Source organism: Xenopus laevis, chromosome 3L (genome assembly GCF_017654675.1).
Source record: "Xenopus laevis strain J_2021 chromosome 3L, Xenopus_laevis_v10.1, whole genome shotgun sequence".
In the NCBI taxonomy this organism is placed as follows: Eukaryota; Metazoa; Chordata; class Amphibia; order Anura; family Pipidae; genus Xenopus; species Xenopus laevis.
In genome coordinates this window covers 114,621,246-114,646,327 of record NC_054375.1, presented here as the reverse complement: position 1 = coordinate 114,646,327, position 25,082 = coordinate 114,621,246, and the positions used below count along the sequence as shown (strand labels likewise).

At 39.6% G+C, this 25,082-nt stretch overlaps 1 protein-coding gene across 1 annotated transcript in view; it reads left to right on the top strand.

Annotated features, from left to right (window-relative positions):
- The first annotated feature begins 15,731 nt into the window (after nucleotides 1-15,731).
- LOC108711451 (cell surface hyaluronidase) overlaps nucleotides 15,732-25,082 on the top strand; it is a 60,962-nt gene continuing 51,611 nt past the window's right edge. The window contains exons 1-3 of the mRNA XM_018253197.2: nucleotides 15,732-16,053; nucleotides 18,621-18,965; nucleotides 24,557-25,045. Of these exons, the coding sequence (XP_018108686.1) occupies nucleotides 16,005-16,053; nucleotides 18,621-18,965; nucleotides 24,557-25,045 (883 nt within the window). The 5' untranslated portion in view covers nucleotides 15,732-16,004. The remainder of the gene's footprint in view (nucleotides 16,054-18,620; nucleotides 18,966-24,556; nucleotides 25,046-25,082) is intronic.

Genomic DNA, 25,082 nt, shown 5'->3' with positions numbered 1-25,082 from the left:
TTGCACTATGTACACAAGGAGTGCATGTCAAATTGCAGAGTTGCAGAGCCAAAACAATTACATGAAAAACGTGTAGAAGTCAAGTACATATTGTTTACATTATACTCAAGTCAGTTTTTAAGTTGAACTTTCTGTTCTTGACCATTCTGGCTCTGTAATAGTCTCCCTGCCTTCTTAACTCTCCTTCTCTCCTACACTATTAAATCTAATACATTTTCAGGCTACACAGCCATTCCTATGAGCCCCTGACTGTAGCCATTTTACGGCTGGCATATATTTTTCTATTTTCTCACTTGCATGAAAGGCTTCATCTGCCAGTGCTACTGCTTCGGGCAGAGAATTCCACAGCTCTCACTGCACCCCCTTTTCTTTTGTTATGAATATCTCAACATGCCATAACATAATATAGTCAGCAGCAAGCAGCAAGATCAGTAGTATCTTCCCTGTTGTGTATTATAGTGTCCTAACAATGAATAGCAGCTACAATCTCTGCGTTTTTACAGTTTTAAATTGCATTAAACAGACTCAAAATAAAAGTGTACAGATGTCTAAGGTACAGTATCTCCTCTGTGGTCACACATGGTCACTCATGCTTAGTATATTCCATATTTTCATTGTTTATTATAAGACAATAAAGTATATAAGACTTTGTCAGTGGCTGCACCATCTCTCTTATTTGATGAGTGCTAAGAATAGTCTTGTTAGGGTTACGTTTGCATTTTTATATTTTCTAAACCAGTTCATAACAGATGTGCAATACTGATTTTTATCATTTTAGACTGTGAATAGAAAGTTATTCACTAGTTATAGATTGCCCACCAGCCCATGTTCCTGCATATCTATATATGCCAATGATTTGCCTCCAATCCATCCCTTCTCTCCCTACTATGCTTTGCCTTAGTTCTGTCATGCTTTATACCTAAGATTCTAGCTACATTTACAGACCACAGTGTCCTGAAATCCTCTCTGAATCCCACTCGTTACATCACTGCAGGATTCTGCTTCCTTAACTGTATTAATTGGCAGCGTTGATGCAATGAAGGTTAGGAATGCCAAGGAAACCAATTAACAGCAGTTATAAGAATATAGAATAAAAGTGTATATATAGTAACATAAAACTGCCAGGCACTAATGAGAAGTGCTTACAAAAATAGAAATATTTAAAATGGGAACTTTTTGGGATGATGGAGTGCCTTTAAATAAACTTCCTAGTCATTAGTGTGATTAGACCAAGCCTGGCTTAGCTGAGGTTGAGAAAAAGACTCCGCTAGTTGTACGGCGCAGACAGCACTGCTAGGGATAGAAAGGCTTCAGTGCTGAAATATAAAAATGGCTTGTTAGCACACAGCCGTGTGGTTATCCACCAGGGTCACTACCACAATGTCATTCATGACATGAATCCCTGGGACTGTACTTTGCCAGCTTTGTGGTCTGTGGCATTTCTGGATAAGAGAACATTGGCTCACTGAACATGCTGCAAGCGAACGGTTAGAATGCACCGAATGCACATATAGCTACACATTTACTAACATTTCTTTAAAAAAAAAAAAAAAAAAATTACAACTGTTTTCCTGTATTGTCCCTGGGAGAAGAAAGTCAGTTTTTCCACTCTATTTGACAACAACTTTTTCCAGGGAGAATACAAGAAATAAACACAAGTGATATTATCACATGAGCTAAGATTTCCCACATTTGCAGTCATTTTAACTGTAGGATATAATAGTCTTCACCACCTCACTTTTGGCAACTCCACCCCCCCAAGAATAATGTTATACGTGACGTTTCCTCTGCTGTGCATGCATTGAGTCCAGATATACACAGTTGCAGGTGGTTTTGGGCCACAATTGTAGGGCAGATGGCAATGGATGAGCATTTTATCCACCAGCTTATTTACAATGGCAGAGAATATGCCACATGTGAAAAGATACACAAAAAATGTTTTAGTAAATGGGAAAAATGGGACTTTGCAAAGGGAAATCTATTGGTGTTTAGTAAATGTACCTGACAGTAAAAGTCACACTGTAACTACATTTAGGAGCAGCAGGTTCTGTGTTTTTACTACGGCTAAACTCCATACCCAACCATTATTATTATTTACTAATTGCATTTCCAAGGTGGCCCAAAATCACTTTGACATATTAAGACACTGGTGGGTACATATCTTTAGTATATCTCTATAAAAGACATCATAGGGACCCACACAACATTCTTTTTTTTCCTTTATTTACAAAGACTGTTTATCATTCACATATGGTGCCTTCTACAGGGGAGCTTATAGTCTAGGTTCTCTATAACATTCACACAAGAACATTCACAAGGATCAGTTTCATTATCATCATTATCATTAATTTATAAAAAGCCAGCAAGTTACACAATTAACTTTTTGAGTGTGGGAAGAACCTCAAACACTTGAAGGGAAACCACACAGAAAACATATAAATTCCTTGCAGATGACCAGGTCTGAACTGAACTCAGGGCCCCAGTCCTTCAAGGGAACATTAGCTACAAAGATAAAAGGGACAAATACTTTCCTTTATCATAAACAATGCACATGATTTCAGGGGAAGTCCTTCTACTTTTGGTGTTATATATATATATCTATTTTTCATGCAAATATCATTCTGATCTGTTTATGTTTTCTTACTAACAACCCAAAGCCTGCATTCCTTTAGACGTGTCTGTGCCTCTGTAGTCTACAATATATGGTATCAAATAACCAGGGCCGGATTTACATAGCGGGCGCCCCTAGGCCTGCTGTCATTCATCGCCCCTGTCCCCTCCCCTTATTTGCTCAAATTTTCATCATAGGGACTGGAGCAATGGGGATTGGCACACTATTAATTTAAAAAACTATTGTATCTCCTGCGCATCCCCAGTGTTTCTGAACCAATATCGGTGTGGTTGGGCAACATGCCGCCACCTTAAATCGTGCCGCCCTAGGCCCGGGCCTTGGTGGCCTTTCCACAAATCCGGGCCTGCAAATAACTTACCATGTGCTCAGTAAATAGCCAAATACTTGAACATCCTGGTGCCACACAATTGTCCCCTACTCAGCCACTAGTATAACAGAGCATTAGGTATTGGAATGTCAGCTGAATGCTACTAGGAGATTCAACCAGTCTTTTCCTGACCTGGGTACCAAAATTGACACAGAACACCGGTGTATATAACTATAGCATGATTTCATCTGTTTTTTCATATGTTATGCAGTACATTCCGGAAGAAATTTAACATTCAATGGTGTCATTTTTATGGCCATTTACTTTCCCATAATTCCAAAACACTTCATTTAAGATAAGTAGACAGTTTACTATGAGCTATGAGCCCATGATACATTTACTATCAAAACCATATGTTAACATCAGTAAGCACATGTATTCCTTTGCATAAAGTGTGAAAACACATCTGCTGTTGCTCGGACTTTCTGGTATCACAGATATACAGAAGCCTGAAGCTTATCTTCACTTACTCCAAGCCTGTTCAGCAAATTAGTAGCCAGTTGTAGTCACGTGTTTGTCAGACAAACTGTCAGTCCTCACTTTATCAGTGAGCCAAATGAGGACTCGTTATTATGAGTTGTCCTCGATTTATCAGTGAGCCAAATGATAACTCATTATTATGAGTTTGACTTTAACTTAATCTGAAACTGCTTTAAAACATGGTCAGTAAATTCCACGTATAGATTGGTTGCTATTAGTGACTAGGCCTGTAGCACACTTTGCACCAGGTCTGGACTGGGAGTCAAAATAGGCCCTGGTGTTCCAAGTACCTAAAGGCCACCCACCAGTCTACTAAATAGTAACTGTCTATGGCATCTTACAGCAGTTCCTCTGGTATTTGCCCTAACCCACATATTGCCAGTCTGGGCCTTTCTGCACCTTTTATTACATACTCCCCTCCTTACTTTGTTATTCCCCAAATAGAAAATCAATTATGACAAGTGTAATCTTTATTTCTTTTCCTGCGGACATTCAAAGCAGCTCAGTTCCCTCATATACATGAAGCTGAAGAATTGATTCTTATTTCATTCAGTACTTGGAATGTGCTGCAGGAGATTCTTCATATGGGCTTGTTTGTTCTGAACATCAGGATCTAATTTAACTTTACTGCACAAAAATTCAGATTCTTTTTTTTTTAACTTTATAATATTTTTTATATATTTTTGTCTCTCTGATTTTTACTGTTCTTATGCAAGACAATCCAAACTCATCAAACTGCTGATGCCTTTTCCAGATGGAGTTACAGTGGTGCATGTAGGGGGTAAGAAAGGGGCCTTGACCATAAATTATTCACAGGAAAGATGTTCCCTCAAGAACTGTAGATGTTCTGCAGACAGGGGGCAAATCAAAACCAGTTTGGGGGCTGTTCCTGCTTTCTATGTCTGCAAAATGTATTAGTATATTTAAAAGGATAGTTATACCCGACTATATTCCAAATTGCTGTAAGTTGTTACTAAACTGATACCTTGCAAGCTCTATATACATCCATATCCAGTAAGGTTCTATAACAGAGGAGATAAGAGTCAATGTTTAAGACAAATCAATAGGTTTGATTAGAATGCAGATGTTGGCATAATTACGCTGTTCAGAGGAGGCCTACTAAAATGATAAATGGTCAAAAATAATATAGTTTATCAACAGATGTTTTAAATATGCATATCTTAAAGAGAAAGTGGTATAACAAATATAGCAGAGATAGGAAAGCCAGTGGTTTTATATAAAGGTTTATACCCTAAATGGGTAATGGATATGTGAAATTGCCTTCTATTGACTACAAGACTGGGATTCATTTGTCTAGGATAGGATATAAGGCAGTTCTGAAGATAAAAGTAGGAACAACTTTATAATGGACAGTTTCAACAGTTCATTATAAGACTGTAGACAGACTTATACGACAGTATAGACAGACTTATAAGACAGTTTTCTCATGTCAGAAAGTAATATTCAGCAAATACTTATAAGCATTATTTATTTTGATGTCCAGACCATGTTTTACATTGATCAATCCACATCTATAACATAAGCAAACACCCCGTTCCCATGACAGTGCCTTATATCAAGTAAAACCTCCAGTTATTTGCTTTCCTTGCTTAAGCTGGCTATACACAGCCGACTAGCCCCCACCCAGACTGAGTTGGCAGCTTACAGGCCTGTGTATAGGGCTGAAAATTGTTTGATGGGTCTTCAGAGGCCTGCAGTATGATCCTGTGCCAACGATCAGATCAGCCCAACCTCACCAAATGAGTAGATCTGAAAGTGTGTGGCCAAAATAACCTTTCCCTTGCACCTTTGGGTTCGGACAGTCTGTTCCTCTGTTCCTTCAGATGGCCCAGAATCAGGGGTAGGCAACACATTTTGAGTGGTTGGGCACAATTCATGGGTCACGTATTATTGCCTTGGTTTCCAATACTACTTGGTCCGGCTCAGCCAAGAAGTATCTATAATTAATTTGATTGGTTCCTACTAGTAGTAATTGTCTGTACATCATACAGTTAAAAACTATATCTTAAACACATGCACAAAAACAATGCAAGCATACACGTCTCCAAGAAATTTTATTTTTGGCCCATGGTCACAATATGGCTAGTATATTTTATGTATTCTAACTTGACATAAGACAATACTGAATAGGTCATATTTATGCATGACCTGGTCATGGGTGGTGACAGCTGCTAAGCTCTTCTTACATATTTTAACACTTTTTTAAAAGCAGCACTAATTCAGGACTCCAAAGGTTCACAAGTTATGTCTAGCCTTCTACCCCCAAGCTTTGGCTGAACAACAATTCCCAGCAAGTGTTGCCAACAGCTATTACACCAGTCAACACAGTACAAAATATTTTAAAGACAGCAACTCTACATTTTCCAGTTTTGAAAAAATATCATCCAACCCTTTCTTGATACTTCTGCCAGCGTGGCTATGGCAGGAGGGGCTTTTCGGCACTATCCTGCACTCATCGTTAAGAAAAACTCTTTTAACTAGGGACGTGAACCCTATATCAAAGGAACAAAGGCCCCTCAGTGCAGAAAATATTAATACACAGATCTGCAACTAAGATTGTTCCTAATGAAAAGGGAGGTGCCTTAATGTAAAACAGCCAGCATAGAAATAGTAGAACTCCCATAGACCCAGATGGAGGTGAAAGAAACCGTACAAGAAACCATACAATAATGGAGCTCACCATTGACCGGATATATCTTTTAAAAACACATCCTTTATTTACACCAAATTAAAAGCAAGCACATGTTCATACACAAAACACACATTTATAAAACCACATATAAACAAATGTTGAACTTGAACTCATAAAAATTATAGGGCCATCCATGCATATAAACAGATCGGGTTACTTAGCACAAAGAATGTAATAGCCTGTGAAGGAATCCTGGGGAATAAAGTAAAGCAAAAAAAAAAAAAACCCACTATGGAATCAAGTATAATAATACATTGTAATATTTTCATTCCCCCACAGTGTCGTATCAGTAACAGATTAGCAATGCAAAGGCATATATCACAGTAAAATGAATTCAAGTCATCGTAATGCTGCATAACCCAAGTATATAATGAGAGGATGAGATGGCACTATATGTCTCACCCATGTAACAGTTCTAAGCATCCAACAGCCGTTCTATTGTCATCAAATTCACATGCTTCTTCAGAGGTCTCTGAGGAAGTGCGTAGACACGAAACGTGTCAGACCTCGGACTCTTTTAAATATATCTAATGTTCAAATAAAGCTTATACCTTTTAATTACAACTCCTGACTTCGGCGGTCTATGTGTGGGATCCGGAGTGCGATGACGCAAAAAAATTGAATGCTTCTTCGGATACACTATGGAATGAAGTTTGGGGTCCCAACCTTATATTCAGTTGATGGTGATTTCTATTTTTGTAGGGTTTCTTTTACCCCCACACCATCGGGGTCTAGGGTTTTGTACACAAACATTACCAATGCAAGTATACAGTTTCCGATTTTTTTTTTAGGATAACACCCCCATTATGCTAATCCTTCATTCCCTTATTTTGTTTAGCTGTCTTTATGAGAATTTTCTTTTCACAATTTCATTTATGTGCTATACAGTCTATCATTGCAATGTTTATTCATTTACATTTGTACATCCAGCTTGATATTGACATTTACAAACACTTATACTATTGTTTTGCTTGTATTCTGTCTGGCCCCAGAGCTTTTTTCACATTGAAAATTTAACTATTACCCTTGCCAGGTTTTCTGTAGTGACCAGGACATAATTTATTTTAGATACAAATCTTCGCTGTCATATAGACATATTTTTCATGGATTTGGAGAATAGAGAATTCTTTTAATACACCCTGACATTAATGTATTTGGCCCATATGGCCCAATGGATGGATGACATGTAATATAACAGACATGTTAAGACCAACTGATGAATAGAAATACACACACAGTTCCTTACAAAAATGATTTAGCCTCTAGACCAGTTTGTTCATTTACTGAATATCTTGTTCTACAAATCTCAAAAAAAAAGATATGTTGTTTTATTCAATACCCAAACTTTTTTTTAAAATAATATTAATGAATGATATTTTGTCACATTTTGTAGCAATAACAACTTATTTATTTGGGGTAAACAACTTCTTCCAGTTAGATTTTTTCCAGTTTGTTCAGTTAATATGGATGAAACTTGATATTTAAGTGTTTAAATATTGGAATGGACTAAGATCAGGGCTTTGACTGGGCCATTGTTTTTCTTCTTTAGGCACTCCAGTGTTACTTTGCCTTGTGTTGATAAACTTTCTTCCAGGGTTTGGTTTTTCAGCAGACAAAAATACGTTTTATTGAATTATTTTTCTGTATTTTGCACAATTGTTTTTCTTCTTTAATAAGATGCCCAGTCTTGAAAAGCAGTAGGGGTCAAGAGCTCTACATAATATAGAGCTATGTATGGCCTGTATGGGAAGGTGGCACAAAAGTAGCCCTTACAAAAAACTATGCGAAATTATATCTGGCATTTGTCAAAAAGTATGAGAGTAACCAGCTGTGATGTGAGACATTTTGATACAGCTTTTGGGCAAAGTGATTTGTGTGGTGTGAATCTAACACTGTCAAACCATACCTACATTAAAGTATATTGGTGGTAACACCATGCTGCGGGGCTGCTTTTTCATCACCAAGGAATCTTGCTAAAATGAAAGAAAAAAAAATAATGATGCTAAATATTGCAAAATAGTCTCTTTCAGCCTGCTAACATTTGAGTTAACGTTAATTTTTCAAACCCTAAACTAACACTTAAGTGGTTTAACAACAAATATGTGAATGTCCTACAATGGCCCAGCCAACATCCTGATCTAAGTCCAAAGAAGACTCTGTGCTGCAATGTAAGAACTGAATTGGTCATGTGCCTTCTGACCTTAACCTGAACAAAATGCTGAACACTTGCCTGGAAAAAATGTGCCACAGTCACTCCGATTGTGCAAAGCTGGTACATATTTACCTTAACAGCTGTTAATTCTGCTACATTTGCCTATTTGCAAATATTAAAGGGGACCCGTCACCCAAAAAAATGATTCAAAATCCTATTTTATCACATTAGTCAAGCAAACTGAACTTTAATTACACTATATAAATTATTTGAATCTTGTTTCCTTCAGTCTGGGAATTCAAAATGACAGCAAGCAGGCAGCAACCATTTTGTGCACACTGTTATTAAGGCAAGCCTTGCATCATCTCAGAATCTTGTTTGTGCACCAGAATGGGGGACCCACTGTACATTTCATGCCCTGGCTACACAATTAAATGGTGAAGAGAACTGGGGGAATGTGGGAAGAGCAGTGACATCTAGGAAGTGCTGAATGGAAAGTGAAAGTAATTGTCTGCCCCGCCTCTATGCCCATATAAAAAATAGAAATTGGATTTCATGTTTAATTTGAAAAGAACTTTTATTATACAGATTTTTGTGTCTGGGTGACAGGTCCACTTTAAAGTGGAAATGTAGACTTATGCATATTTACAGTAATCTAATTAAAGAGGGGGCAGATCCAGCAACGTTGGAGGGGAGCGAGGGGAACAGGGGGTCCACAAGGGGGCACACAGGTAACCTGCAAATTGGAACTTTGCCTCAGTCCCACACCAGGAGAAGGGGACAGGCTGAGGTCCATTGCCTAGGACAGCACCAAATCTAAATACAGCCCTGTGTTTGATGTATGTACCTTTCTGTTACAGGTAGGGTTGCCACCCAGCCAGTATTTTACTGGCCTAGCCGGTAAAACACCTGCCAAGGCCGGGGCCAGTATTACAAATTTACCGGCAATGTAGTTGACGGTAAATTTGTATTGCCATCAGTGCCGGGCCAAGTTGACTGGGCACCCTAGGCAAACCAGCCGACTACGTCGCCCCCCTCGCGCATTCGCAGAAGAAGGAAGCGTGAGTGCGCAGAAGAGCGGCGAGGCCGCGCCATTATGCAAGCGCGAGACATAGCAAGAGACGGTGAGGTGAGAGTGCGCATGTGCCAAAGAGCGCACACTCGAGAGAACAGATGCCGCAAGGTCTGCACAAAATGGTCCGAACTAGGGGAAGGCGTAAAGAGGTACGTGCCTGGCGCCCCTCTACCTTTGCGCCGTAGGCACGTGCCTCTTCTGCCTACCCCTAGTTCCGGCCCTGATTGCCATTAACAAAAGCCTGTGGCCCTCCGCTCAAAACTTACCTTTTCTCTGCCTTCTGGCCATTGCGTGATGTGGCTCCACCCCTTTTACATCACAGTCTACAACTTTTGCATAACAGCCCGTCCCTTTTGTTCCCGCCCCCACCACTGGCCGGTAAGATTTTCAGAAAAGGTGGCAAATCTAGTTCCAGGGCTGAGAAATATGTTGGTTCTTTAAAAATACCTGTTCTTGCTTATAATTAATAATTAAAGATAACAGAGATGAGACACGTTTTGAAGGAGTTGTTCACCTTTAAAGCAACTTTTAGTATGATATATAGAGAGTGATATGCTGAGACAGTTTGCAATGAGGTTTCATTTTTTATTTGTGGTTTTTGTGTTATTTAGCTTTTTATTCAGCAGCTCTCCAGTTTGCAATTTCAGCAATCTGGTTGCTAGGGTTCAAATTACCCTAGCAACCATACATTTATTTCAATAAAAGACTGGAATTTAAATAGAAGAGGACCTGAATATAAAGATGAGTGATAAAAAGTAGCAATAACAATAAATCTGTAGCCTTACAGAGCAATTGAAAGAGGAAAAGTGTCAGAAGAAATAGGCAAATAATTCAAAAACTATAAAAAAAGAAAAAATGAAGGCCAATTGCAAAGTTGCTTAGAATTAGCCATTCTACAACATACTAAAAGTTAACCTAAAGGTGAACCACCCCTTTAAAGGAACTTCTTATTCTGTTCCTTCTCACTCCCTTCTCAGTTTATTCCCAGGTTTTTTTTTCCAATGAATAAGATTTTTACATGTACTTGTGAAAGTCAAACAAAGTCTGCAGGAGAACACAATTGTCTACTGTTGATGTGTGCGTGTAATTATTTTTGCATCACCGAGTACCAGATTCCAGGAAAATGGCTACCCAAGGACCTATAATTATCCTTATTTATAATGCCAACACATTTATGCAGCCCTTATAGACTGTTCATCATTGCCTGCCCCCGTGGAGCCTACAGGTCCCTATCACATAATTAATTTCATCAGGAGCCAATTAATCTGCCTGCATTTAGTACAGAAGAAAATTGTGTTGACACAGAGAGAATGTTCCTTGCAGATAGGTTAAAATGCTGCAAGTTACCAGTACTAGACACTGTGCCACCATTCCACCATATACAAATCCTAGGCACATCCATAATGGAAAAGGTTCTTGAAGTCCTTGTAGCTGATAAACTTGGCTGTAGCAAGCAATGCCAGTCTGTAGCATCAAGGGCAAATAAGGCCTTGAGCTGTATTAAAAGGGGCATTCTTCCACTTTATAGAGCACTGGTAAGGCCCCATCTAGAATATGCCGTACAGTTTTGGTCTCCATCACTCAAACAGGACATTATTGAATTAGAGGGGGTGCAGAGAAGGGCAACTAAGCTGGTAAAAGGTATGGAAAATCTTAGCTATGAGGAAAGACTGACCAAATTGGGGATGTTCACGCTGGAGAAGAGGCGCTTAAGGGGTGATATGATAACTATGTATAAATATATAAGGGGATCATATAATAATCTCTCTAATGCTTTATTTACCAGTAATTCTTTCCAGTTGACACAAGGTCACCCATTCCGATTAGAAGAAAGGAGGTTCTGCCTAAATATTCGGAAGGGTTTTTTTTTTTGCAGTGAGAGCTGTGAAGATGTGGAATTCTTTCCCTGAATCAGTGGTACAGACTGATACATTAGATAGCTTTAAGAAGGGGTTGCATGGCTTTTTAGCAAGTGAAGGAATACAGGGTTATGGAAGATAGCTCATAGTACAAGTTGATCCAGGGACTGGTCTGATTGCCATTTTGGAATCAAAAAGGATTTTTTCCCCCTCTTAAGCAAATCGGAGAGGCTTCAGATGGGTTTTTTTGCCTTCCTCTGGATCAACTAGCAGTTAGGCAGGTTAAAACACAGTTAAAAGGTTGAGCTTGATGGACATGTGTCTTTTTTAAACCTAACTTATTATGTTACTATGTAGAATATTTGCTGCTGCTGAACTGCACCTTCTAGTAAACTCAAGTCTTTTAGCTGTAGGGATTTGGCAACTGAAGTTTAGTATAAAGCTCAGATAGAAGATTCCCGGCATAAAGATGATTTTGCAGTTGAGGACTAGGAGCTCTAGTTCAACAGCAGCTGGGGAGTCAGAGTTTAGCTGACTCACAGAATGCTTATGGAGCTGGTTATGTTAAACATCTTTCTCTTCTTTGTAACAGCTGTTTCTCTTCAGAGCATTGCTGTACACTGAGCCATACTGTGCACAAGGTATGATCAATTATTTCACTCCAGGGATCCAGGCACACAAAGCAAAACTTGCTCTTTCTTCTCCATAGAATGGAGCATATTAAATATTGGAAGAGACCAAAGTAGAGCTGGTAAGTAATTCCTCTTGCTTAAGTTCATTACGGCCACATCGTAAATTATTTTTCCCCTTTGCACACCTACAGCTATAATAGTATCCAGAACAATGTATTGTGCTCCGGGCTATGTCTTTCTCCTAAATGGATGTCAGACATGTGTTTTTATCTCTGTAGGGATCTGCAACTTGTAGCTCTTCAAACTTTGATCTCTGAGTATACTGGAAGCTGCAGTTCAGCAACAACTGGAGATCCTTCCACTTATATGGTCTCTGTTTCCATACAGACTATATATTACTGAAAAGGGGTGTTTCATCTTTAAAGGAGAACTAAACCCCCAAACTAATGAAAACCCCTACACTTTAACTTCATAATCCCCCCTCCCTGTTCCCCCCACACTGGTGTTAATACCTGTAAATGCCCCTAAGTCTTTAATTACCCCTTGACGCAGAGTCAGCACAGCGAAGCCCACTGGCGCCATCTTCACCGCTTCGGGAATCTTCAGTAAGTAAGCGGCGTATCAGCGTGTGCGCAGTTGTACCAATTTTCCAGTCCTGAACAACTGTGCATGTGCCAACAGCCACGGAAATTGCGAAGGGACCTGAAGATTCCCAAGGCGGTGAAGATTGTACCCGTGAGCTCCACTACACTGACTCTGCATCGAGGGGTAATTAAAGACTTAGGGGCATTTACAGGTATTAACAGGGAACGGGGAGGGGGGACTATGAAGGGTATTGGTTTTCATTAGTTTGGGTTAGTTCTTCTTTATGGTAAATTTTAATATGTTATAGAATGGTCAATTTTAAGCAACTTTTCAATTGGTCTTCATTATTTATTTTATAGTTTTTTTTAATTCTTTGCCGCCTGCTTCTGACTCTTTCCAGCTTGGAAATGGGGGTCATCTAAAAACATATGCTCTGTAAGGCTACACATGTATTGTTATTGATACTTTGTATTACTCATCTTTCTATTTGGATCCAGGCCCAGATTTGTGGCGAGGCCACAAAGGCCCAGACCAGGGGGACGGCGATATTTTAGGGGCGGCATGCCACCCAGCCACATCCTTAGGAGCACTGGGGACTTAATGCTCCCCAGTACTTCTGTGTTGGAGAGCGCCGGCGCTAGTACCCTGCGGCCACAGATGGGCGGGGTTCGCGAGAGAGGAAGCTGAAAAAAAATGTCAACATGAGTCACAAAACGAATGTGGCTACATATATAGTGAAAAAAGTTCACAATCGAATTTGAAGACATTGCACCATGACACACCTGGCATGTGCATTAAAAAATAAATCCTAAATTTTTTTATATATTTCATATAAATATTCTTTTTGATAGCAGCGATGGAGGTCAAATAATTGACAGCAAACTGCATGACAGTCTTTGGTCCAAATGTAATGTAAATGACTCTATTGAATATGAATGCAATAGCCCAGTGATCCCCAACCAGTAGCTCGTGAGTAACATGTTGCTGTTCGACCCCTTGGATGTTGCTCCCAGTGGCCTCCAAGCAGGTGCTTATTTTTTAATTCCTGGCTTAAAAGCAAGCTTTAATTGCATAAAAACATGTATACTGCCAAACAGAGCCTTCTGTTGGCTGCAAGTCCACATAGGGGCTACCAATACCGATTCACAGTCCTTATTTCGAAGCCCCAAGATCTTTTTGCATGCTTGTGTTGCTCTCCAACATTATTTTGTACTTGAGTGTGGCTCATGCGTAAAAAAGGTTGGAGAACCCTGCAATAGCTAAACACTTTCTGGGACACTTTCCACTCACATTAGAATTCAATAGAAGTCAAGGGTTCGGAGGGCACAGTAATAATCTAAGCACGTGCCTCTAATTTATACTATAACAATTGCAATTTCACCAGCATCTTTAGTATTAGCAAGTGACTTGGACACACACAAAATAATACTTAGTAATGTGATGGTCATGACACATACATACATCAATAATACTGGATAATGTGGTTGTGGTGGCGTTGAGCCCAAAAAGTATGTTACTTTACAGGCTTCTTCGGGACTAATAAGTTCTTATGAGTTTTGCCATCCCTGCATAAAAGTTATAGGTGCCTGTTTCCCTTTAAACGGTGCCCAGTATGCTTTCCTTTGGAACCAAATCCCTGGAATTCTGTATTTATTTTTTTTAATATCATAACGATTATTGGTCCCAGTTGTAGCAGTTGTCTGTATATTATAAAGAAGTTTTCTCTTTTTCTGTGCAACAAAGACACAATCCAATAACCCATAGCAACCAGACATTTGCTTTCATTATTCTAACTGCAGCAGTGCAATAATGTCTACTTGGTTGTTATGGGTTACTACTCTTGTGCAGATGCTACCTCTGTTAGTAATTAAAGACCAAAATTTCTGAAACCCAATGGCCTAAAAGGTAGGCTTTCATTCATCGGTATTGTTTGAGTTCAGCAGTATTACCTTTACCCAGCATTCTGGGTCCATAGTTTTAAATCAGTTTTATGCCAGTATTTTTTTAATAGATTCTGCTATTTTCTTTGTTTTATTAAAATTTATGTGTAGCTGATCTGCTGCCTAGTGGGTTAGACAGTCCAAGTACAACTCTTGATTATATGGTTATGATTGTAAGAGGGAAGCTTGCATGCCAGCAAGTGTCCCGGGTTTGTTCAGGCAAACTTTGAGCCATACAAAAGTATAACTGAGCACTACAGATTGCAGGTTAGTACAAAGCATTGAGGTAGCCTGCACAGTGGGTCTAGGTGTCAATGGGCCCTCCTGCTTCTAGTCAATATTTAGTGGCTATTCCCTATTTCTGTATGAGACCAAAGAGGCTAAATAGATGGCATAATAGATTATAGTATGTAAGGTATAGAGGTGAAGATAATTTAGTATGTTAAGAATAAAGACTAAGAGAATGGAGGTTGAGTGAGGAGAGGAAGAAGAATCATTTGGAGAGTAGGCCCATGGTGTAAGGTTTTTTTTGTCCAGTCCAGCACCTCAACTCCTAACAACTGGTTACACTAGGCCTGTCTAGAAACAAGTGAGTCAAGGGAGTACCGATCACTGTTGGCCACTTGACCAGGAAAGAGTTGATTGATTAGTTTATCTCTGTGACTTGCAAAACCAGAGGCTGCAATCAGCACCATTGTTCTAGATTGATCGCAGTGTTGCCCATAATTAGCTAGATACTTGATGTATTGACACATGTTCGCATGCCTTGCTTCTGCACAGATGGAAATGAAGTAAAAGGATACCCAGCATTCTCTGTGTAACAGCCAGTAAATGTGACACATAAGAAGCAATGACAACTGCAGCAGTCAGTAGCAGGAGGGGAAGATGTCAATGAGAATTAGTAGGACTGGATCCACTTGATATTTCTGGAGTGGAGAAAATGGAAAGCTGGGTATTTAATTAAAGTTTATCTAGTGAAGTCAGTGATACTTAATTGCTGGAACATTGTATCATCCCCATGGGAATAGTCACTGAAATCAATGTTTCTAATGACAGCAATAATACATGGCTACAGTATATGATTCCTCTATTCAGCTCATTGTTATTGATCTGCTGCTCCTTGTTACAGCAAAATATTCTGCCATCTATTTCTGTCCTCCCCCCTGTTAACATATGTTGCTGGGGGGTAATGAAATATTCCATCTCCAAATGAGAGAATCTTTTCTGGCCACTCCCCCCCCCCCCCCCTCACTCCTGTCCTCCCAGGTATCATCCCAAATCTCCCCTCTGGTTGTAGCACACAGAGCAGTCAGTCCACGTTTGGCTCCCGGCTGCTGAGCACATGATTGTACTGCGCTTTATCATCCCGAGCTAGAGATATATATGTATATAAGTGTGTGTGTGTGTGTGTATGGGGGAGGCTGTGCTGCCGCGTGTGAGTCTAATGTAAGGAGAGAGGAGACAGGGTTAAAGCCAGAACACTAGGGGGAACGGGGTGGGGGCTGCCAGCTGAGAACTGTTAAAGCCCCAAGCAAAGCCAATTGTCAGTCGGAGTGAGATGCAGGGCAAATGGACTTGGACCGGCGGCAAAGGAGGAGCAAAGTGACCGGTGTGAGAGGTAAGAGGGAATACAGTGTGGGAGAGGGGGGAATGGGTTTTATGCTGCCCAGGGTCCGGGGGGTGCACAGGGACACAGGGCTTCAGTTCCCATTCACTTCTCCAGGTCTCCTGCTCTGACAGGAGGCTTCTCCTACACTCTGGATCTCTGAAGCTTAACCCGCCCCTTCATAGCCCACCCCTCCTCCTGCTTCCAGTCCACTTCAGTGACTGTCATCCTCCCTGGGTCTCTCTCCTATGTATCTTATTCTTTCCTTCCCCACTTCCTAACTACTCTTTCTGTCTGCATCTCTTTCCTTCCTTACTGCTTCTCTTTCCTTCCTTACTGCTTCTCTTTCCTGCCTTGCTTCCTTCCTATTGCCTCTGTATGTATCTTTTTTCTTGTCCTACTTTCTTCCTATTGGTTCCTCCTTGCGTCCTTCCTATTGTCCCTGTCTGTTTCTTTTTCCTGCCTTATTACCTTCCTATTGTCCCTGTCTAGATTTCTTTCCTGTCTTGTTTCCTTCCTATTGTCCCAATCTGTATTTCTTTCCTGCCTTGTTTCCTTCCTATTGCCTCTGTCTGTTTATCTTTCCTTCCTTATTACCTTCCTATTGGTCTCTGTTTCTCTTTCCTTCCTTATTACCTTCCTATTGTCCCTGTCTGTATTTCTTTCCTGTCTTGTTTCCTTCCTATTGTCCCAATCTGTATTTCTTCCCTGTCTTGTTTCCTTCCTATTGCCCCTGTCTGTTTCTCTTTCCTTCCTATTGCCTCTGTCTGTATTTCTTTCCTGGCTTGTTTCCTTCCTATTGTCCCTATCTGTATCACTTTCCTTCCCTGCATCCTTCCTGTTTTCTCTGTCTGAATCTCTTTCCTTCCCTGAGTCCTTCCTGTTGTCTGTCTATATCTTTTCATTTCTGCTTTCTTCCTACTGTCACTGTCTGTATCTCTTTCCTTTCCCACTTTTTTCCTTTTGCTCCTGTCTTTATGTGTGCACATCTCTAAAGAGTGCAGGCATGCACTCATTTAATTACTTTCTTCCCAGATATCTGGTCTCTACACGTTTTCCAGTTTCTGCATCCTTCCTATCCATGACACTCACTTCTTTATGCATTTCCTTCCATGTATAACTTCTGATGGTTCTTTTTTCCACTTCAGTAATAGTATCAGAGCAGTGTAGGCATTAAGGGGTTAAACATATCCCCTTTTGAACCCTGTTCTGTATAATTTACTACCTCTGATTTGTTCCTGTGATATCTGCTCTCTGCTTCTGTAATCTGATCTGTGGGGACTGTGAGCATTTGATGGTCAATTGCAAATAAGCCATCAGACTCAAACAGTGGGTTTCATCATTTCTTTGTCGTTGAAAATCAACATAATGTCATATGTAAGCCATGGAGTGGGTATAAGTGTGCTACATTTACTATACTGGTAATATTGTAGGACAGATTGCTGTTGGTCTTTTTATTTGGTGTTATTTTTATTTATTTAGTTCAGCATGTTGTTCCAATTTAGCATTTTAACATCTGAAATAGGGATGCACCAAATCCACTATTTGAGATTCGCCCATGATAGATTTGACCGAATACAAATGCAAATTCAGTTCGGCCAGCCACAAGGATTTAGCCAAATCCAAATTGTTTTGAAAAAGGCCAAATCCTGGATTTGTTGCATCCCTAATCTGAAATGCTATGATTCAATATACCCAGCCAGGCATTGGTTTGAATGACAGACTGGAAGATGAATAGAAGAGGGACTATATAGAGCAGTGATCCCCAACCAGTAGCTCGCGAGCAACATGTTGCTCTCCGAACCCTTCGATGTTGCTCTCGGTGTCCTCAAAGCAGGTGGTTATTTTTGAATTTCTGGCTTGGAGGCAAGTTTTAATTGCATAAAGACTATGTATAGTGCCAAGTAGAGCCTCCTGTAGGCTTCCAGTCCACATAGGGGCTACCAAATAGCCAATCACAGCCTTTATTTGGCATGCCACGGGACTTTTACAGGCTTGTGTTGCTCCCCAACTCTTTTTACATTTGCATGTGGCTCACGGGTAAAAAAGGTTGGGGACCCCTGAGTAATATGTAATATAAAGTAACAATAAATATAAAGTGCTAGCATGACAAAGCAATCGTTTTGGCTGCTGGGGTCAGTGAGCCCCATAATCAGATAATTCAAAACTATTAAAAATGTAGACCAACCGAATAGTTGCTAATAGGACACTATATACATACTACAAGTAATATCCTTTAATAAAGTCTTTACAAGGGCAAACAAGTTTCAACAGTCTGAAACAGGGATGTCCCACATGCAGCTGTCATTAACCTCCTGACCGCCAAAATGTATAAAGCCTGCACCAAAACATTTCTGTTTTTCTATTTATTTATAGCATGAATGTGCAAGCATTACCCTTCCAAAGAGAGTGCATTGCAATGAGCAGTAGGAAGTTAGGGGTTAGGGATTGTAGAGTATAGATAACATGGGACATAATTAGCTGACAGAAGCTTCCATCACTTCAGAGTATAGTAACTGTATGACTTTTCAATTCAGAGAGAACAGCTGTTTGAGCTTTCCATCTTGCATATGTTACAGGTCTAAACATGCTCCCAAGAGCCAATATGGGATGCTGTGCACGTGGACCCTTGTCTCCTCCTTCTGTAGACAAGGACTGTCTGCAGATTCACTCACACAGGCAATGGCATGGGGACACCGTTGACACTCATGATTGTGCCTCATGCCCAGCACCTCCCTCTTATCCAGGAGAAAAGTGGACCAGACAACAAGACCTTCTCACAGTCTCCTATTTCTCCTGGGGAGGAAACGCACCTATGGGAAGACTTGCAACCATTCTGCATCCATCACCCAGCCTTTCACAAATGTTCCTATTCCTTCTGATGCTTCTGTGCTGGCAGAGATGTGCAGCTGGAAATCTAAACTGTTAGTAAGCTGTAAATGATTCTGGGGGTGGGGAAACCTGGGGGCTAAATACAAGCTGAAAGCCTGGTTTTGGTTTAAATGCTAAAGAATAGAAGTCAGATCACATAACAGGGCCCGAGTGTGTGTAATATGAGCTCCTCCAGGGATATACAAGGATCTACAGTAGAAATCATTTTAGTTAAAAAAAAGGGGGCTGCCTTAGGCAGCAGCTGTAAGAACAAATGCCTACAGCTAGCGATCTGTCAGGGAGACACATTAATAGCAGCCATCTTGCAATTCTCAGCAGAGCTTCTTATGGAATCTTTATAGGCAGTTATATATATTACCACAAACAAAGGACTATAAACTTGACTCATATCAGGCTATCAATGAGGACAAAGCATCTTACAAATATTATTATCCTTGACCTTGATAATATATATATTTATATAGTACTTGCACATAGATTATTCTTCATTCAAACCAGTCCACTCCCCAGTGCTGCAATAGAGCTTACAATCTTAAAGTGGTACCCAATTTGGATACAAAGTGGCTGCCTCCAATTATAACAATATAATAGTTAGACCCCATGGACCAATGATTGGATCAAATGGGGGTTATGGAGACCTATCAGGAGAAGACTGCATCAGTGTTATTCCCAAAAATCACTATGGTTATTAGGAGCCAGTTAATCTCATACAGTCATGTGGAGAACATAACATAGTATGCTCTACAAATACAAGTAGTACTGTATAGTGCTGGGATCCAAATTGAACCCAGGACACCAGCATTGTATTAAAAGAAAAAGTTTGCCATAAATGATGACTAATAAGTAAACTTCCTAAGGAATAGATACTTAATTGGCACAACTGATCTTTTCAAATCGTTAGCTATTTTGCTTAGTTGGCTGTTATTCCTCAGTACAATATACCATATACCATGACAAATAGGATACAAATGATTTTAAACCAAGTTACCTGTGATCTGCTAGCTAGGCTCATGAGCCAAATGAGCAGTTGTACTTCAGTATGGCTAAGCACATTGGCAGCCAGACTGCACTGATATCTATCTGTTGCTCACAGAACAGATGCAAGCCTATAAGGGTAATCAGACAGACATAGCTCATAACAATGATCAACTCTGTAATAGTCAGATTGGTGGCTAATTTGATTTAATAAGACCAAACCTGCCAGTTTGTGACCTTCAAAATGGCACACTGGTAAACAGTATGTATTAGTCTGCTATGTGCCACCCATGTGCCAACCATTACATGGTTCAGCACTCATAGTCAGGCTTAAAGGAACAGTTCAGTGTGAAAATAAAAACCAGATAAATAGATAACCTGTGCAAAATAAATAATGTTTCTAATATAGAAAAAAATGTAATCTATAAAGGCTGGAGTGACTGGATGTCTAATATAACAGAACAGTTGCCAACTTACAGCTTTAAATCTCTATAACTCTGAGTTAGTCAGCAACTTGAAGGGGGCCACATGGGACATAACTGTTCAGTGAGTTTGCAATTAATTCTCAGCATTCAGCTCAGATTCAATAGCAACAGTTATGACCCATGTGCCCCCCCCTCAAGTCACTTATTGGTTACTGACTGGTAACCAATCAGTGAAAACCAAGAGAGCTGAAAAGCAGGAAGTAGTGTTCTGGCTAGTTCTGGCTATTATGTTAGACATCCAGTCACTCCAGCTTGTATAGATTACATTTTTGGCTAATAAACTATATTAGAAACATTTTTTTATTTTGCACAGCCTAGCTATTTACTCAGTTTTTATTTTTATACTGAACAATTCCTTTAAAAGCTAGGGGGGAAGGTGCATTGTAGGAAAAAAACTTGGAGCATATCACGTGTCTTCTGCAATTTGACCTTTTACTGCAGTTTAGATAAAATAGATTCACTAGAGCAGTGATTATCATCCAGTGGCTCCTGAGCCACATGTTGCTCTCCGACCCCTTGGATGGTGCTCTCATTGGCCTCGAAGCAGGTTGTTATTTTTTGAATTCTTGGCTTGGAGTCAAGCTTTAAAACAGACAAACATGTGTACTGCCAGTCCACATAGGGGTTTTCATATTGCCAATCACAACTCAATTTGGCACCCCAAGAACTTTTTGCATGCTTATGTTGTTCTCGAACTTCTTTTATATTTAAATGTGGCTAATGGGTCCCTACACTAGAGTTATGATGAATTCCCAATATTCTATCATCATATTTTGTAAAATAATGACTTTTATTAATCCTTTTGTGTTTCTATGCAGTCGGCAATATAGGGGTGTTGTTTTTAATGTACTTTTGTCTCTTTTGCTTTGCATTATTTCATTCTTCTTATATGTCGGATCGCGCCGAAAACTTCCATGTAGTCCTACCCTTAAAGCTTACACAAGGTAAGCAGTCACAGCAGGTAGACTTTCTTGTGGAAGGACACACAAAGGGGCCCATGGGCTGTCAGTTGGATAGCCCTGGTCTAACTGATGTGTCTTTAAAGGAGAACTAAACCCTAAAAATGAATATGGCTAAAAATGCCATATTTTATATACTGAACTTATTGTACCTGCCTAAAGTTTCAGCTTCTCAACAGCAGCAATGATCCAGGACTTCAAACTTGTCACAGGGGGTCACCATCTTGGAAAGTGTCTGTGACACTCACATGCTCATTGGGCTCTGAGCAGCTGTTAAGAAGTAAAGCTTAGGGGTAGTCGCAAATTATCAAGCAGAAAATGAGGTTGGCCTGTAACATAAGCTGATGCTACAGGGCTGATATTAGATTCTGATGCTAGTTACACTAGTTTCTGTGCTGCCATATAGTAATTATCTGTATTAATTACTAATCAGCCTTATATTGTGATATTTATAGTCTATGTGTACTGTATATTGTGAGTGATCCCTAAACTTAGTAAGTGACAGCAGCACAGAGCATGTGCAGTGAATCAGCAGAAAAGAAGATGGGGAGCTACTGTGGGAATCTTTGAAGACACAGACCTTTACTGCTAAAGGGCTGTGTTTGCCTTGGGCTGGTACAGAAGCACAAAACATAATGAACAACATTTCTAGCTACTTCTTTAGTTACGCTTTAGTTCCATTTAAACAAGGATATACAAACTACAGTTTCCAAAATCATGGATTTGGGAATATGTAATTTGCAATTCAACTGGAAGGCTACAGGTTGCTTAGAGCACTTTGCAAGACTAAACTAACAAAAACTGTTAATTTTTATAGTACAAGGGCTGTTGATAGAGAAGTCTGTTCTGAGTCATGAGTTTGGAACTTGCAGCTTACATCAGCATGGCAAAGGTCATGGCACCTTCCTTCCACACATAGGCACAATATGCTTACATTAGGAGTCTGCTGGTGAATTCTAAAGGATTTCACTGGGCTACACACAGCAACTGATTTTCTAGGAAAGGCCAGAGTTCTACTTAGTTATACAGAGCACGTTGAAATCTATGCTTTGTGCACTCCAGCAGGGAGAGTTTTCACAAAGAGGACACATATATTGTTAATATGAAGCATCTAAGGTACTATTATACCAGGCAACTGCCTGAGGTTCTCTGTGTAGAGGTAGCAGGGAAAGGGTAATCAGTGCAAACATGACATACCAATTGTAGTCTTGTGCCCGTCATCCTCTGAATTCATTTTTGAGGGAAAATGGCCCTTTACATGCCTTAGGTATTGTTTAAGGAATGGTTAAAGGAGAACTAAACCCTAAAAATAAATATGGCTAAAAATGTCATAATTTATATAATGAGCTTTCAGCTTCTCAATAGCAGCAATGATCCAGGATTTCAAACTTGTCACAGGGGGTCACCATTTTGGAAAGTGTCTGCAACACTCAGATGCTTAGTGGGCTCTGAGCAGCTGTTGAGAAGCTAAACTTAGGGGTCATCACAAATTATCAAGCAGAAAATGAGGTTTGTCTGTAATATAAGCTGATGCTACAGGGCTGATTATTAAATTCTGATGCTAGTTGCACTGGTTTCAGTGCTGACATGTAGTAATTATCTGTATTAATTACTAATCAGCCTTATATTGTGACATTTCTATTCTATGTGAACTGTATATTGCGAGGGGGTCCCTAAGCTCAGTAAGTGACAGCAGCATGGAGCATGTGCAGTGAATCAGCAGAAAAGAAGATGGGGAGCTACTGGGGCATATATTAGGGCACATATCTTTACTGCTAAAGGGCTGTGGTTGCCTTGGGCTGGTAGAGAAGCCCAAACCATAATGTACAAAAATCTCTAGCTACTTCTTTAGTTAAGCTTTAGTTCTCCTTTAAAAATGTGTTTATGCTACATAGGGGGTTGTATTTTACATTCACATACACTTTATATACTGTATACATTTTCCATGGCATGTTAACATGTTTATTTTTACTGTTTCCTTTTAATTAATGTATCTTTTCTGATTTAGATGGATAGATGTTAATGTAACCTAAAGAGGTGGGTTTCCAAGATATTATTGATGTGTATCTACTCACATCCAGAGTGCTTTATTGTAAAAGAATACAATGAACTCTCATGTGATGTGTATTGTGAGAGCTCCTAGGCAATAGTCTGTTCAAAAGGCATTAAGCAGTCAAAAGTAAATGTATATTTTACATATGATGTAATACATATCACCTATTATAATATGTTATAGTATGTCATAAATTACTTGAAAATGTTCATATGCAAATAGATACCCTTTGTATTCAGGTACAAATACAAATCTCCCACACCAAAGGCCTTAAATAAAAAAAGGTAAATAAAAACAATAACATATTACATTTAATGTAGCACATTTACTTAGGGTCGAATATCGAGGGTTAATTAACCCTCGATATTCGACCGTCAAAGCAAAATCCTTCGACTTTGAATATTGAAGTCGAAGGATTTACCGCTATTCTTTTTTTTAATCCATCGATCGAACGATTTTTCTTAGATCAAAAAATGCTTAGAAAGCCTATGGGGACCTTCCCCATAGGCTAACATTGTACCTCGGTAGGTTTTAGGTGGCGAAGTAGGTGGCCGAAGTTTTTTTTAAAGAGACAGTACTTCGACTATAGAATGATCGAATAGTCGAACGATTTTTAGTTTGAATCGTTCGATTCGAAGTCGTCAAAGGTCGAAGTAGCCAATTCGATGGTCGAAGTAGCCAAAAAAATACTTCCAAATTCAAAGTATTTTTTATTCTATTCCTTCACTCGAGCTAAGTAAATGTGCCCCAATGTGTCATGGATTAAAACTGTCCTACGGAAAATGCTCTTTGCATACTTTGATTCCTGCACTGCAGAAAGCTGCTCTTGGTATCCCATCAGAAATAATAAAGGGTAAAAAAACAAACATATATATATTCATGGATTAAGCTAAACTAAACTCTTTCATGTAGAAGTATACTGCTCTAGCTATTTTTACATTTCTTAAAAACTAAAGAGGATTGTGCGAAGTTGGAAATTGTGTGCTTCTTTTTAGGGCAATAGAACATTACTTTTAATTAATTAATTTAATTAATTTTTATTTTAAAAAGGTTTTAATTTCTCTTGAATGTCTCAATTATGTCGAAAAATGAGAAATTAACTATAACATCTGAAAATAATGTCTGACTTCATTTTGTTGCTAATATTTCAGTCTTTCCAGAAGACACCATCAATGCCAACATGTCTGTGGGAAATCTGGGTACTGATGAGTTGAGTGTGATGAAAAAAGAAACTCCATCACTTTCCTATATCCATGGGGGTAATGCATTGACTGAAGGAGACCCATTGTTTGCTCCAAGATACAACATGACTCTGCAGAAAAAGGGGAAGCTATGGTCATGTGACAGTCTTCTTAAGCTCACTAAACATATTCTATTAACTATGTTGGGGCCAAGCTTGGCATTTGAAGTCTTCCCATATCAGCACTGTAACCAGGAATTAAAGCCACGGGAGATACTTATTAGTCCATTGAAGCTTCTACATGCGCATGTGAAACCACTTCTACTTCACAGAGTTTTGACATTCCTGGGGGAGCTTGGATTTTTGGTCGAATCCCAACAAGCTAAAGCCCTGTCGGTGCTGAAAAAGCAGATCTTCAAAACAGGAAAACCAATGAAGGCGTCTGGAGTAATGCCAATGGGTAGGTTAACTTGGATGAACTAGGCATGCTCTGCAGA